At 46.9% G+C, this 16,750-nt stretch overlaps 2 protein-coding genes across 12 annotated transcripts in view; one reads left to right on the forward strand and one right to left on the reverse strand.

Moving 5' to 3' along the window:
• Positions 1-2,002, forward strand: part of SH2D4A (SH2 domain containing 4A) — a 71,050-nt gene extending 69,048 nt beyond the window's left edge. The window contains exon 10 of the mRNA XM_061177607.1: positions 761-2,002. Within this exon, the coding sequence (XP_061033590.1) occupies positions 761-853 (93 nt within the window). The 3' untranslated portion in view covers positions 854-2,002. The remainder of the gene's footprint in view (positions 1-760) is intronic.
• Positions 2,003-13,880: 11,878 nt separating this feature from the next.
• The window catches only part of CSGALNACT1 (chondroitin sulfate N-acetylgalactosaminyltransferase 1), a 321,372-nt gene continuing 318,502 nt past the window's right edge, over positions 13,881-16,750 (reverse strand). For all 11 annotated transcript variants that reach the window (XM_061177598.1, XM_061177601.1, XM_061177602.1 and 8 more), the window contains one exon: positions 13,881-15,545. In XM_061177598.1, coding sequence (XP_061033581.1) covers positions 15,256-15,545 — 290 coding nt within the window. In that variant the 3' untranslated portion in view covers positions 13,881-15,255. The remainder of the gene's footprint in view (positions 15,546-16,750) is intronic.

Here is a 16,750-nt window from a genome sequence, read left to right on the forward strand (position 1 = left end):
AAGCGATACGCAGACTTCATTGGCTCTGTGATAGGGGTCCTGCAGCAGCGCAGCTTCATTGGCTCCGTGATAGGGGTCCTGCAGCAGCGCAGCTTCATTGGCTCTGTGATAGGGGTCCTGCAGCAGCGCAGCTTCATTGGCTCTGTGATAGGGGTCCTGCAGCAGCTCTGACAGTGAAAGGCAATTCCAAGAAAAATGACTGACACAAGCAGTGGGGGATTAGCCTTTGATGACCCCTCCTGATAATCAGGATTGTCAATGGCATTTCCTTTATCACTGAACCTAGTTCCTCCTCAAATGCTCAGGGAGAACCCACTGGGGCAGAGCATGCAGGAGATGCTACAAAATCTGTGCACTCTGATCACATCTGAGAACACTCTTTTTTTTTGAAGTATAGTTGATTCACAATGTGGTGTTAATTACTGCTGTACTGCAAAGTGATTCAGTTATACATATATATACATTCTTTTTTTTTTTTTAATATATTCTTTTCCATCATGAGGACACTCTTAAGTTAGAGCACAAGCCCAGGAGGGTGGGAGACCACGTGGCAGTTTGCGGGCAAGAAAAATCTCTTTCAAGGCCGCCTAAGCCAAGAAAGCTTTGTGTACACCGAGGGGAGACCAGAAGTTATGTGCTCTGGCGAGGTAGGGAGGGCATGGCTCCTTATTGAACTGTCTTATAAATAAGACTCAGGAGCCACCTAGTAGCTGTGCTGCTGTCACTGGGCACAGCCTGACCTGTACCCTCTGCTTCACAGGAAGAGCCCATCACCTCCCTGGGGAAGGAGCTCCTTCTGTACCCCTGCGGTCAGCAGGAACAGCCGCCCGATTACCAGGAGCTGTTTGAGTGACAGCCTCATCGTGTCATCCTGCAGCCGCCAGCTGGGCCGTCCTCTGGACAGACACCGCGGAGACGGACACTTGTGTATGAAGCCACATCACCCTGCAGCGAGCCGATCCCGATCAAGTGAAAGGACCCTTGGGGGTCCCATGGCGACCTCTCTTCTGCACAAATGCTGGAGTTTAATTAACGCTAAGAGGGAATCACCTCTGCATTGTACGCACCCCAGCAGTAAAGGGAGAAGAACCCCCATTTCTGCAGCTCCTAACATGAAGGCTACAACCCTAGTGATGTATGGAATAAACGAAGAAGAAATTGGAACCTTTTAGGAGTTAAGGGGCACCTCAAAACCAGAAGTCCTCCATGGCCTCGGCATTCCCTCTCTGCCTCATCTCAGAAGGTCTCGGGGTCCTGCTCCTATGAAGTTCCTCGGCGGCGTCAGGGACTGGCCAAAGAGCCTGCACTGGTGGCTGAGCCCACGGCCCCGCACACCTCACTTGCGGTGCATGTGTGGGCCAGGGTGTAAGACACACAGGAAACACAAGTTGCTGGTGTTGTGAACTGAATGAGGAGTTGGAAGGTGTAGGACGAGAGCCTTCACATGTACAGAAATATGGCAGGGGGCGAGGGGCCCTGTGTGAGGGGTTCCCTGGCTCTGGGGAGCCGGACAGGGCTCCGCCCAGGACCTCGCCGAGGAGGGTGAAGCCACATGCGTGCCTTGGATAGACAAGGGCAGAAGAGTGAGCTTTTTGGACACCAGGTGTTGTGGGTCGAGTCCCCCAAAGAGACATTGAAGTCCTAACCCCCTGCACCTGTGAACGTGGCCTTATTTGGAAACAGGGTCTTTGCGGATGTGATCAAATTAAGACGAGGTCAGACCAGATTAGGGCAGGCCCCAAAGCCAATGACTGGTGTTCTTATAAGGAGAGAGGGGTTGGGAAGTTGAGGTGTGCACGCAGAGGGAATTGCAGCCAGGGGACAACAGAGGCAGGGCCCCGAGTGACAAGCCGCAAGCCAGGGGACTCCGGGGGCCGGGGGCCGGGGGGACAGCGTGGAGCAGACTTCCCAGAGCCCTGGAGGGGAGCATGGCCCTGCGGACACCTCGATTCCAGACTTCTAGCCTCCAGAACTATGACAGAATAAATGTCTTTTGTCTTAAGCCACCGAGTTTATGGTAATTTGTTACGGCAGCCCTAGGAAACTAATATAGAAGTTTATGTAATTGCAGACCCTGATGTGCATTGTGTACCTTTGGTGGCTGTACAGCCCGCCCGCCTCCTGAGGAAGGGAAGGCGGGAGATAACTCCCCCCGGCTCTTCGGCTCTGGACGCAGATTTGCTCAGTCAGGCAGGCGTCTCATGCAGTAGCTCCCGGGGCAGCCCAGCAGGGCGACGGCCTCTGGGCGGCCACCAGGATCACGCGGGAGGATGGGGTTTGCTGGTACTCCAGGCTTGACTCCTGTGACGGCATTCATTTAAAGGACGCATAGGGTTGTAGCAGTCTGTTCGTGAAGTTGTTGGCTGTGCAAAACACACCTGGACAGTGTAAAATGTAGCCAGAGAAGAGGGTGGGGTGCACGTATATGTGTGAGTGTGCATGGGTGTATGTGTGCTTTAATGAGAAAGTTTTTAAACTGATCATTGTTAGGTGTTTCTTGAAATGTGCCGTGTGGTTTCTGTTGTCTGAGAAACAATGGTCAGTTGTCTAAGAGAACCTGTCTCTTAGCTTTCATTTCTAACGGTAGTTCGGCAGTCATGACATTATAAAATTGCAGACATACACAGGGCTGGAAGTCAGAAACTTTTGTTACTGGGCTTCCCTGGTGGCGCAGCGGTTAAGAGTCTGCCTGCCAGTGCAGGGGACACGGGTTCGAGCCCTGGTCTGGGAAGATCCCACATGCCGCGGAGCAACTAAGCCCGTGCACCACAACTACTGAGCCTGCGCTCCAGAGCCCGCGAGCCACAACTACTGAGCCCACGTGCCACAACTACTGAAGCCCGTGGGCCTAGAGCCCATGCTCCGCAACAAGAGAAGCCACTGCAATGAGAAGCCCGCACACCACAACGAAGAGTAGCCCCCGCTCGCTGCGACTAGAGAAAGCCCACATGCAACAACGAAGACCCAACGCAGCCAAAAATAAATAAAAATTTTAAAAAGAAAAGAAAAGAAACTTTCGTTCCCATCTCTTCCCACCATTAGCTGTGTGACCTTGGACAGGTCCCTCTACCTCTCTGAACTTCAGTTTTTCACTTCTAGCAAAACAAGGTGGGATAACCAGGTAATTATTATTTTCATCCAGCTCTGAAATCTTAAGGTTCTGGAATAAATAGAAAAATACCCTATAGCCACTAGTAATTATGAAGACATATAAGATTCTAGCATCACCCTCTGCCTACAGTTATTTTGGAGGAAATAAGTACAGTCATATCCGGATATAACTACAGAGTGACACCCTATTGGAGGAAGACTTAGAAAACAGGTGACCAGACTGAATTAACCTAATATTACCACGAGGGGCAGACTTGAGTTCTCTACTGTTTTACCCTGTTGGCTATTGATATTCAGAGGAGGAAACTGTCCAGTGTTTGCTGATATGATGGCCAAGAGTAGCACTTGATATTCCGAGGGAGAGTGGTTTACATAACTCAGAAACTGCTTACCACTAAATGGGGTTGGGGAGGCCTGAATTCTCATCCCAGCTCTGCAGTTAGACTCAGTGTCCCAGGGTCTGAGCCTGGTTAAGGCTGAAAGCGAGGACGTCCAGCCTCTGGCCTGGTCTCGCCCTCCTGTGGCCTCGATAAGGCCAGCACCCAGACCTGCCTGCAGAGCTTTCCTGGTCTGGGATGCTCCCCAGCCCCAGGCGCTGCAACCCGCCCACCTCCGTGGGACTGTGCTGAATACCGCTCCCTGACCGCGGTGACTCTTCTCTCCCCCAGGGAGATTGCGGGTCTCCTACAGTCGCCCTGGACCCTCCGCTGCCCCTCCCCACTGCCAGAACCTCACACCCCCACCAAACCCCCATCACGGCACAGGAGGGTGCACCAGAGAGTCACTCTGTACTCTGGCGTCACCAGCAGGCTAAGCGACAAGCAGAAGTGTCAGTTGGTTCAAACCTCACACCAAGAAGAGGAAGACACAGGGACAGCCAGAGAAAAAGTGAACCCGGGGCACGGGCAGATCTCTTGAGATATCCCAGGGGCATTTACACCAGAAATTGCCTCTCTGAGCTAATGCTTTGGAATTGACCATCCTTTTAGCGTAAGGTCATGGCTAATGTGGCATGAGGTCTGTTTTTAGGTTAAAAAAATTAAGATCAGGACTTTCCTGGTGGCGCAGTGGTTAAGAATCCACCTGCCAATGCAGGGGACACGGGTTCGAGTCCTGGTCTGGGAAGATCCCACAGGCCGCAGAGCAACTAAGCCCGTGCGCCACAACTACTGAGCCTGTGCCCTAGAGCCCGCAAGCCACAACTACTGATCCCACGAGCCACAACTACTGAAGCCTGCGCGCCTAGAGCCCGTGCTCCACAACAAGAGAAGCCACCGCAATGAGAAGCCCATGCACCGCAATGAAGAGTAGCCCCCGCTCACCGCAACTAGACCAGCGCAGCCAATAATAAATAAATTAATTAATTTTTAAAAATTATGGTCTACGTTTTTGCAATTGCCACCTCTGCAGGGGGGGCTTTCTTCACGCACACGCATCCAAACATTGGTTATGTCCTCACATATATATACCCTGGGACTCCTGCATTTGGTGCACAGAGAAGACACAGAAGTGATTTGTAGGGGATGCTTGGATGTGTTTTCATGGGGCTTCTTTGCTTTCATTTTGTCAAGAACATGTTCCAGACTGCATTGCACAGGTTTCTGTTTTAGAACATAAGTTTTCTACATTTATATCTTTAAATAATACTTCAATTTGAATTATGTGTTCCCGTCCTCTGGAGTAACTATTTTTGACTTAAAAAAATACACAACATGAGAGTTGCGAGTTAAGTTTTATTTGGGGCAAAATAAGGACTGCAGCCCAGGACATGGCTTTTCAGATAACTCTGAGAAACTGCTCCAAGGAGGCAAGGGGGGAGCCAGGACATATAGGAGTTTTGCAACGAAGGGCAGGTAGTCGGGACCGTCAAAGGATTGTTGTTAATTAAAGAAAACCAGATATCTCAAGTTAAAGAATTTAGAGCTTTTCTATGTATGGGAAGATGCAAGAGTCTGGGCTCACTGAAATCATTCCTTTGATATGCACTTGAACTATCTGGGGCCAGTATCCTCTGTTTGCACATCCTGAGTTTCCTCCGGGCTCACCGGCTCTCGTTGCAGGGCTGCAATCATTGGTGACTGTGACATCCTTTGTTTACTGATATGGCAGGAAATATTCCGTTCATAAATATTCCATTTATCACGATACATCTTACTTAGATTTCCCTCCTTTGCTTTCCATTGTTGTAATCCCCTCCTTATTGTTCTCCTCTCTCCATCCTCTTCCTTATATTTTAGGAGAACTGCTCACTCTTTCTTTTCCACTCACAGGTTACATTCTCTGCAGTGTTAATTCTGCTCGTACAGTCTGCAGTGTGGACATTAGTACTTCTATTTCCAGAAGTACTGGCTCTGCCTCTTTACCTTTCTGTTCAGGGATCTTTAGATGTCCTACTACTGCCCCAGACTGAAAGCCACCAAAAGGCTTAAAAGATAAAAAAAAGATTCCTCTCTTTATTGTGTGGTAAAAACGCATTATTTGGTAATGAGGTAGCTTGGTATAGTAGAGGGAAAGCCCAGCAGGTTTGGGTTTGGATCCTGGCTACTTCATTAACCAGCTGTGTGGAATCTTAAAAGAAAAAAGAAAAAAAGCTAAGCTGTATGAGCTTCAGCTTCATCTCTGAAACAGGAGTTCTAAAGTCACCCTTTGGGTTCTGAGGTTTAGAAAAGAAATATGTAAAGTGCCTGGAACATACAAAGTTCTCCACAAATAGCAGTTATTCCTGTGAGTCCTGAGCCCAGGATCCATCTCCCCCTTTATCAGCTCAGCTCATATAATCAATGGGCTGTGTATCCTAATGGCCCCTTTGCTAGAGTTTCTGGGATGAATTTAGGGGGAAAGGGAAACTTTTATAGAGTAAGGGACCTAATGATGAATCACACAATATATCAGCCAGTCGACTTGCAGAGAAATGGCTCACTTAGTTTGGATTGGAAATGGTACAGAAAGGGCATTCTCTAACGTCTGATTTTGACATCACCCAAGTTAGCAGTCATCAGTCTTCACCCCAAAGCTGGCCATTGAAAACAGATTCAGCTGCTTTGGCATTCCTGGTCACAAATCCGCAAGTATTTGCCTCTCTTTTTGACCAGAAGACTTATTACAAACCCAGATCGCTTGGGAGTTAACTCTGCCTTGTCTGCGAAGAGGTCAGGCAGCGCTGGTGCTAAGCCAGATGGCCGGGGGCGGGGGGTGGTGGGGGGCAAGGCCCAACACCCTTGTCAGTCTAAATCAGCTTTTACTTTTCTTCCACTCAAAGGATGTTCCTTCATGAGTCTTCCCACCACCTGAGTCCAGACCTGGTAACCATCCATTGCACTGGGCCTCAACACCCCACAACACAGCGAGCGCCTCACCTTTGGAAGGTGCTCTTGGTGGTGTGCCAGAGCTCTGGAGAAGGCTTCTTAACCAGGCCACTCCCTACATTCCTGGCAGCCCACACACTGTGGGTGTGAGCTTTTTTCTCTTTTATCTATTCCGTTTGTCCTGACTGGGGGAAAGTACAGGCATATGCAGCCTCTAACACTTGCTTTTGTTTAATTTTTTTATACCCATCCCCCCAAAAAAACTAAAACAGTTCATCCATTTCTCCTCCCCTCCACCCCCTGCCACATGCAACCACCAATCTTTTCTTTTCTTTTCTTTTCTTTTTTTTTTCACCAATCTTTTCTTCATATCTATGAGCTTGGGTTGTTGTTTGGGTTTTTTTTTCAGATTCCACATATAAGTGAGATCATATGGTATTTGTCTTTCTCTGACTTATTTAGCATAATGCCCTCAAGGTCCATTCATGTTGCAAATGGCAGGATTTCATTCTTTTTCATGGCTGAATAATGTTCCACTGTGTATATTTACCACATCTTCTTTATCCATCAGTGGACACTTAGGTTGTTTCCTTATCTTGGCTATTGTAAATAATGCTGTGATGAATGTGTGGGTACATATATCTTTTCAATTTTGTGTTTTCATTTTCTTCAGATAAATACCCAGAAGTAGAACTACTGGATCATATAGTAGTTCTATTTTTTATTTTTTGAGGAACCTCCGTACTGTTTTCCACCAATTTACATTCCCACCAACAATGCACAAGGATTCCCTTTTCTCCACATCCTTGCCAACACTATTTTCTACACTTTTTTATAATAGCCATTCTAACAGGTGGTATCTCATTGTGGCTTTGATTTGCATTTCCCTGATAATTAATGATGTTAAGCATTTTTTCATATGCCTGTTGGCCATTTGTAAACCTTCTTTGGAAAAATACCTATTCGGATCTACCACCTATTTAAAAATCAGATTGTTTTGTTTTTGTTATTGAGTTGTAGGAATTCTTTACATATTTTGGTATTAGCCCCTTATCAGAATATATCACTTGCAATTACTTCCTCCCATTCAGTAGGTTGCTTTTTCATTTTGTTTATGGTTTTCTTTGCTGTGCAAAAGCTTTTTAGTTGGATGTACTCCCACTTGTTCCTTTTTGCTTTTGTTGCTTTTGCTTTTGCTGTCAGAATTTAAAAATCATTGCCAAGACCAATGTCAAGAAGCTTACAACCTGTGTTTTCTTGTAGGAGTTTTATGGTTTCAGGCCTTAAGTTCAAGTCTTTTATCCATTTTGAGTTAATTTTTGTGTACAGTGCTGGAGAGTAATCCAGTTTAATTCTTTTGCACGTGGCTGTCCAATTTTCGCAACTTCATTTATTAAAGAGTCTATTCTTTCCCCATTGTATATTCATGATTCTGTTGTTGTAAATCAATTGACCATATATGCATAGGTTTATTTCTGGGCTTTCTATTCTGTTCCATTGATCTAAGTTTCTGTTTTTATGCCAATACCATACTATTTTAGCTTTGTAATACAGTTTGAAATCAGGGAGCATGATGCCTCCAGCTTTGTTCCTCTTTTTCCAGATTGCTTTGGCTATTTGGGGTCTTTTATGGGTCTATAAAAATGTTTGGATTGTTTGTTCTATTTCTTTGAAAAATACCACTGGGATTTTGATAGCGATTGAATTGAATCTGTAGATTGCTTTGGGTAGTATGGACATTTTAACAATAGTACTTCTTCAATCCATGAGCACAGAATATATTTCCATTTATTTATGTCTTCTTCAATTTCTTTCATTAATGTCTTAGAGTTTTCAATATACAGGTGTTTCACCTCCATGGTTAAATTTATTCCTAAGTGTTTTACTCTTTTGGATTCAATTGTAAATGGGATTGTTTTCTTAAATTCTCTGATAGTTTGTTATTAGTGTATAAAATGCAACTGATTTCTCTATGTTAATTTTGTATCCTACAACTTTACAAAATTCATTCATTAGTTCTGACAGTTTTTTTGGTGGAATATCCAGGGTTTATATATAGTACCATGTCATCTGAAAATAATGACAGTTTTACTTCTTCCTTTCCAATTTGGGTGCCTTTTGTTTCTTTTCCTTGCCTTACTGCTTTAAGAATTCCAATACTATGCTGTATAAAAGTGGCAAAAGTGGGCATCCTTGTCTTTTTCCTAATCTTAGTGGAAATGCTTTCAGCTTTTCATCATTGAGTATGATATTAACTGTGGGCTTGTCATATATAGCCTTTATTATGTTGAGGTATATTCCCTCTGTATCCACTTTGCTGATAGTTTTTATCATAAACGGATGTTGAATTTTGTCAAATGTTTTTTCTGCATCTATTGAAATGATTATATGATTTTTATCCTTCATTTTGTTAATATGGTGTATCACTTTGAATGATTTGCAGGTATTGAACCATCCCTGCATCCCTGGAATAAATTCCATTTGGTCACAGTTGTATGATCCTTTTAATGTACCGCTGATTTCGATTTACTAATATTTTGTTGAGGATTTTTGCATCTATGTTTATCAGGCACATTGGCCTGTAATTTTCTTTCTTTTTTTTTTTTTTTTAAACACCTTGTTGAGTTTTGTGTCCTTTTTCTTTTCTTTTTTTTTTTTAAATATTAATTAATTTATTTATTTATTTTGGCTGTGTTGGGTCTTTGTTTCTGTGCAAGGGCTTTCTCTAGTTGCGGCAAGTGGGGGCCACTCTTCATCGCGGTGCGCGGGCCTCTCACTTTCGCGGCCTCTCTTGTTGTGGAGCACAGGCTCCAGATGCGCAGGCTCAGCAATTGTGGCTCACGGGCCCAGTTGCTCCGCGGCATGTGGGATCTTCCCAGACCAGGGCTCGAACCCGTGTCCCCTGCATTGGCAGGCAGATTCTCAACCACTGCGCCACCAGGGAAGCCCTGTAATTTTCTTTTCTTTCTTTCTTTTTTTTTTTTGTGGCATCTTTGTCCCTTTTTGGTATCAGGGTAATGCTGGCCTTGTAAAATGTGTTTGGAAGAGCTCCCCTCTTTTCTATATTTTGAACGAGTTTGAGAAGGATTGGTATTCATTCTTCTTTGAATGTTTGGTAGAATTCACCAGTGAATCCATCTGGTCCTGGACTTTTGTTTGTTGGGAGGTTTTTGATTACTGATCCAATCTCTTTGTTAATCATTCTGTTCAAATGTTCTATTTCATCATGAATCAGTTTTGGTAGGTTATATGTTTTAGGAATTTATCCATTTCTTCTAGGTTGTGCAGTTTGTTGGCACATAATTGTTCACAGTAGTCTCTTGTGATCCTTTGTATTTTTGATGTATTAGTTGTAATTTCTCTTTCATTTCTGATTTTATCTGAGTCCTCTCTTTTTCCTGGTGAGGCTAGCTACTGGTTGGTCTATTTTGTTTATCTTTTCCATAAACCAGCTCTTAATGTGATTGATCTTTTCTATTATTTTTTTTGTCTCAATTTCATTTGTTTCCATTCTGATCTTTGTCATTTCCTTCCTTCTACTAACCTTAAACTTCATTCTTTTTCTAGTCCCTTGAGGTGTAAAGTTAGGTTGTTTATTTGAGGCTTTTCTTGTTTCTTGAGGTGGGCATTTATCGCTTTGAACTTCCTTCTTTGAACTGCCTTTGCTGCATTCCATAGATTTTAGTATATTATGTCTCTGTTTTTGTCTCAAGGTATTTTTAAAATTTCTCCTTTGGCCCATTGGTTATTCAGTAGTATGTTGCTTAATCTCCACATATTTGTGATTTTCCAGTTTTCTTCATGTAATTAATTTCTAGTTTCATACTTTCGTGGTCAGAAAAGATCTTCGATATGATCTCAATCCTCTTAAATGTATCAAGACATGTTTTGTGGGGTCTGTCTTTAATTTTCGTTTATTTTTCTTACCCTTTTCAAATGAGGTTTGACATCCCAGCCAAAGAGGTGATGTTAATTGTTGTAGATTTGTAAACACTGGAGTTGGAGGTGGTTTTGGTGGTGGGGTTACAAGCTGGGGGATTGATGACTGAGGTAAGGAGTTGCCAGTGGTGCTGTACTCACCTTGATTCAAGCTAACATGTCTGACCCTCAAGTAGCTGAAGAATAAGTACAGTTCACCCAGCGTCCCCACCTGCCACCCCGGGTACTGCCTGTGTGTAGAAGGCAGGCCATCTGCACAGCCAGCCACCAGTTGAGTCTTGGGCAGAGGCCATGAAGGTGGCCTGGCCCTCTCTGAACCTCTGCATGATGACAGAGGCCAAGACAGCCTAGGGCAGCACAGTGTCACTTCGTCTCCCCACCCCTGCCCCTTGGAAGAGTGGACAAGGCAGACACAGCCGAGGGGCACTGGGCTGGCTACTCCAGAGGGTGTGTCAGAGGTTCAGTGACGCAGAGATGTTTGAAGAGCACCTCTGCTGACTGAAGAGAACATTTTCTCTCTGTGTTGGAAAAAACCACCACCCAAATCCCCCAACCAACTGGCACAGGCCCCATAGTTTTTGGCAGCATCAACAGCAAAGCCCTGAGTCCTGCCAAGAGAAACAGCTTTGAATTCAGATACAAAGCTCATCAGAATAGGGACGACACAAAGCTGCCAGCTATTTGATGGGTGTTGGGAGTAAAACACACCCACCCTTCCAAGGGCCCACCCAAGGGCATTCTCTCTGATCAGCAATCCTCAGAAACAATGTCAAATCCTTTCCAAAAAGCAAGAATTTCCACCTGCCCTCCCCTCCAACCTAAGGTAGACTTTACATCTAACACCTTGGGATCCTGCTTGGAGAGCTGGCTTCTGAGGCCTCCAACCCGCCGGTGATGACCCAGAGCTGGAGGGGCAGTGAGAACCCGAGGCACAAGAGGACAGGTGCTGGACTCCACCCGGGCCAAAGCTCCTGCCCCTGCCCCAAGACCATCAAGCCCTCTGGAGCTGGTCCTGGGAGGGAAAATGATGCCAATTTCTGGCCAGGCCCCTGGGCAAGTTCCTGACCATTTCTGAGCCTTGGTTTTCTGCACCTGGAAAATGGAAGTAATGACATTAGCTGCCTTAGAAGGTTGGCGTTCTGTATATAAGGTGCCTGGCTATGCTTTTTACTTCAAAAACCTCTAATGCCTCTCAACTGCCTAGGGGGTCACCAACTCAAAATCACTGAGCACGGAATTTAAGGGAGGAACTATTCATTATATTTTACACTCCTACTAACACTTCTGTGGATAGACTGAAACTGTTTTCAGAATGACAGAAATAAATGACAGTGGTGCACGCATGATGGGTTCACGATCTCTACTGTGTGACCCATTGTCTGATTATACCCAAGAGGTGCAGGGCGCGCTGGGAAGTACAGCGGACACAGTTGTGAATGCAAAATTAGTATCAGATAATAACAAATGGATGTGAATACCTGCTACGTGCATGACGTGTCCTAATTCCATGGTCGGTCGTATGATATAAATGTGATTGCATTCATGAACCTGAATGAGGAAACGGGTGGAGATGAGTGTCAGGTTTAAGATCATATGGGCTGGAAGTGAAAGAACTGCATTTGAACTCAGGCATGTGGCTGGGGAAACCCTGATACTAATTTCCACGCTGAACTGAAACTGCAAATACAGTGCATCCTACATAAAAGACTTGCACAAAAGCAGCCCCCACGGATGCCAGCGGAGGACCATCCCCCCGCCGGGTCTGACTGCAAGCTGCCAACGTGTCTTTAGGTTACAAGTGAGGAGCGGGAGGGAGTGCCAGCAACTGGCTCTCACGAGGCTGGTTGGTGCATGGCTGCTGGGCGGGACCCCAGGTTCTACTAGGGACCCTGCTCCAGCGGGGTGACTGGGGCCAGTTCCTGGGCGATTTACATACAGTCAGAACAGTGGAGGATGCAGAGCTGGAAGGGACCTCAGACAAGCCCCAGCCTCAGTGCTTCCCTGGTAGCATCCTTCCTCCTTTAGAAGATGTCGTTCATCACTGCCGTCCTTTGCTGTCTAAGGTTAAATGCCAAGTCCCTGATTATAATGCTCCAGTGGGGCATCAGCAACCCTTCCGTTACAAATAAGTATCTTGGGCAGGGAATGGGACAGGTCCTGCTAGGGAATGAATGTTTGTGCCCCCATAAGATTCTTAAGTTGAAGCCCTAATGAGATGGTATTTGGAGGTGGGGCCTTTGAGAGGTACTAGGTCATGAGGGTGGAGCCCCCATGATGGGATTAGTGTCCTTTTAAGAATATGAAGGAAAGCTAGCCCTCTGTCTGCTCTCAGCCATGTGAGGACAACAGCAAGAGGGGGTCCTCACCAGACACCTGATCTGCGGTGCTTTGACCTTGGACTTTTCAGACTCCAGATCCTGGGAAAATCAGCGTCGGTTGATGAAGCTGCCCTGTCTGTGGTATGTGTTACAGACCAAGCTGAGACAGACCCCTCCTGCATGTGCTCTGCGAGGGCTCCTGCCTCTTGATAAAACTGTTTACCTACCTAAGCTTTGAAAAGAGGGATAGTTTGACACTATGCTGTTGTCTCTTCAGCCACCCTCAGCATCCTTTAAAATCACATTTTTAACCCCTGCCTCAGGCACCCATGATACGCAATTTAAACCTGCACAAATGGCTGGTCCCCCCACAGTGCGGCCTGGAGCCCCCATCCTGGGACCCCGAGATCTCATTCCACAGCCAGACATTCGCTCCCGCTGCTGGCCTTGCTGGGACAGCAACCTCCCAACCCAGAGGAAGACGGCAGGAGTGGGCAAGGTTGGCCCCACCAAGCCCAAGACGCAGTGGAGAGACAGACAGGTGCCTGGAGCCTCCTCCCCCAGCCCCGTGTGTGGAAGTACGAAATGCACGTACAGCCAAAAGGGCTCCTGGAAACCATTCCTCAATGTCTCCTAATCAAAAAAGGAGGAGCGGACTGTATTAACTGCCAGGTTCTTCACTACTGTTCTCTCCTCCCTCTAGACCAGTTCCCCCCAGGGGACACCTGGCGGTGACAGGAGCCAGTTTAGATGTCCCCCTGGGTGAGAGATGCTCCTGGCTTTGAGGGGGGAGAGGCCAGGGATGCTGGGGGCACAGGACAGCCCCCAGCAGGGAATATCTAGCCTGAAACGCTGTAGGGCCACAGCCAGGGAACCCTGGTCTACACACACAGAAGACCGTTCTCCAAAAACTAAAGATGTGGTGTTCTTAATCCAAGAAGAAATCGTACCCACAAATCACATTTTATTAGTTGTCCAATGCCACCTTCCATTCATGTCCTGGGTTTTAATTAAATTTTATGAACTACCAGTACAAATCAATACAAAGCTTTTTTTTTTTTAAACACACCAACAGCTTGAATGTTCCTGAAGCTTTTAAACAATGAGTCGACTGTGGGCAAACAGAAGGCAAAGGACCCAGAGAGATAATTAGCCCATGCATCTGGTGCTGGCTAATAAATAATTTTCACATGAATGTAGAAACCACTCAATGTTAACTGCGTTTATTTTTTTTTAAATAGTTGGAAACTATAATAAAAGGCGATTTTCAGAAGCATCTTGGTTGACTGGGTAGAACAGCTTAATTTAAAAAATAATTAGTTACTGCCCCTTGGCTGGGGTGGGTGAACACACAGCACAATCCTCCGTCCCGCTGGATGCTGGCAGATGGAGTGACCTTTCACAAAAGACATTTTCCTGCGTTTCTTCTCGTGGAAGCTAGAAGCCAGGAACAGCACCCTGCTTGGAAAAGAGAATGTTTGGTTCACACAGTCTGCTTTGGTTTATTTAAACAGGTAAGAAAGTGGTCCCCAGTTCCCCTGAGGAGAAAATGTGTTTTCTGACTTCTATCACCAGTCTGAATGTTCCCTTTTCTGTTAAGGTAAAAAGTACATTTTCCCTTCCCTCCAGTGTTCAGTTGCTCCTCTCCGGAAATACTCTTCAGATAAAGTATCCGTGTGTCTCGTTCAGCCAGTAGCCCCAGGCCACGCCTTCCCCACGATGACCGTCTGCCGTCCAGTGCCCGCAGGGTCAGTGCCTGCCACGTCCTCGGATGTGGGTAACAATCCGATTCTCTGAACTGAAAGTTCTCATAATGCAGCTAAAAGTATCTTCTCAAAAAACTGTAAAAAGGTAGCTAACTTATGCTCTCTTAGTAAGGCTTGCGAACTGGTAATTAAATAAGCAGAATATAACTCATAAGCCAAAAAAGTGCATTTTAAATAAAATTAACAGAGATTGTTAAAACTACAACCAAAAAGATGGATGAGCAGGTTATTTTTGGTTAATCTTGGGCGGAGATGATACAATAGCTATGGTTGTTTTTTCGTGTTTAGTCCATTTGGTTTTGCTTGATACAGTCACAAAGATCACGATGAGTGTATCTTTGAATTTCACACGGTCTCTCCTCACAGGCCTCCTGACATTTCAGCATCCCAGACACTAGAGCCCCGCTGATAATCACTCAGATGGGGAGGGATGTGCTGGCCTTCCATTCTAATGAACTTTTTACAAAACTGGTCTTCGTTCATGAATATTTCAGTAAGCATAGAAAACAAACAGCCCTTGCTTTGCTGTAAACACACCATTAGGCTCACAATCTCACGATCAGGCAGCCTTTGTCAGACACCGGACGGGTGCGTTTGGGCTGTTTCTGCAGGCCAGGTTTTGGTTCCTGTTGCAGAAGCTAAACAGGCAGAGGGAAACAGGAGGCTCTCCCCTCACCTGCTTTACTAATCAAATTCTTTTCATCAGTCAAATTCTCTTCTTGCCCTTCAGGGCAATCTTTTCCTTGTTGCAGCCATTCATTTAGTAATTGCAAAAGGAAAAAAATAAACGGTCTCCCCACAGGGGCCCCTGGGAGCTCATGTGTTTTGGCTCCTTGTCTCCTGTTTCTGTTTGCGGAGGTGGGCCTCTATCTCGTGCCTGAAGACCAGCATCCCCAGCTGCCCGTGGGACGCCTCATTCATGGCCTTGGACTGCATGCACATCTTGTACTGCTCGGGCGTCAGCTCGTCCACGCAGCGCTTCTCGTGCCACAGGTGGAAGAGGCCCCGCACGGGCGTCCGCACCACGATGAGGTTGCTGTGCAGGTACTTGCGGTAAAGGTGCACGTCCTCGCCACCCCAGCCTTTGATGTCCAGGTCGAACCCACCTGTGGGAGAGAACACACTGCTGAACACGCTGCCGGGGTCCCCTGATCCGCACCAGCACGGAGCGCTGCGTGGAAGGCAGGAGCATCTCGGGGAGGTCTCCCCGCCCGGCCGAGTGACGAGCGTCCACCGGCGTCAGAGAGCTCAGACACCCCAGACACAGAGGGCCTCGCCGGCAGCGGCTCCAGCTCCGAGACAGCGTGACTGCACGCAGCACCCCAGCCTCGCCTGCTCCCAGGAGCCCCCAGCAGCGTGGCTGGCTGCAGTTATAACAGCTCTGGGGTCAGCGATACCCCAGCCTTAGACCAAGGGCTGCCGCAGCGTCCCAACGTCCCAACCAAAACCTCTGAACGAAACCTTGTGGGATTCTTTGAACGTGGCCTCCTCCTGCCACTGCAGAGGACAGACCAGGGCCCTGCGGTGTGAAAAATTCACATCCCACTAAAGCACTGTTCCTCCTATCGACTAAAGGGGGTCCCCGAAGCTGTGTGTCCTCCACAGGCTGGTGAAAGGAGTCATTTTAAAGGGACTGGCCTGACAGTTCTGAAGTTTGACTCAGAGAATCTCGTTTCACGTTATAGTGACTCCTTCACACAGTGAGGAAGGGTCACCTTTGAAAACTGAGACGGCCTCACATCTTCTCTTCACTTCAAGCCACGGCGTCCCAGACAGAACCAAGAAGCACTGGCCTCTCTGTCGTCACCGTTCCTTTCTCACTGAGGAGATTTCTTGGACCTTTTGTGGAGAAGTGACTCAGTGTCTTTGTCGCACAGCCCCCAATTCCCTGCAGTCCCCAGGCCACGCTGCTCCAATGGAGACCTCCACTGGAGGGGGAAGTGGGGAACCCAGCCTGCACCCCTGGTGGTGAGCGTGGGTGCCGTGCGGCCCCCGGACGCGGGACAGGAAGATCCTGAGTCACGGCCTGAATTCGAGTCTTGGTTATCATACCAGCGGCCATTTTCCCTCTCTTAAGTTTAGTTTCTTTACCGTGAAATGCAGCAGGTGCCGTAACCAGATGAGGCAGTAGGGTAAGGGGCAGTGCTTGGTTGGCTGTGATGGATTTCTCATCACCGGTATCATTACTACTTACTAAATAGAAGGCGTACAAGTGAGACACCTGCAAATATGCACAGGATGGCAAAGAGCGACGGGGGTCCAGATGTGACCCAGAGGCTCTGAGCAGGAGCCCCCTTCCCGCCTGCCACCC

The sequence above is a fragment of the Eubalaena glacialis genome, chromosome 20, assembly GCF_028564815.1.
Source record: "Eubalaena glacialis isolate mEubGla1 chromosome 20, mEubGla1.1.hap2.+ XY, whole genome shotgun sequence".
NCBI classification, from domain to species: Eukaryota; Metazoa; Chordata; class Mammalia; order Artiodactyla; family Balaenidae; genus Eubalaena; species Eubalaena glacialis.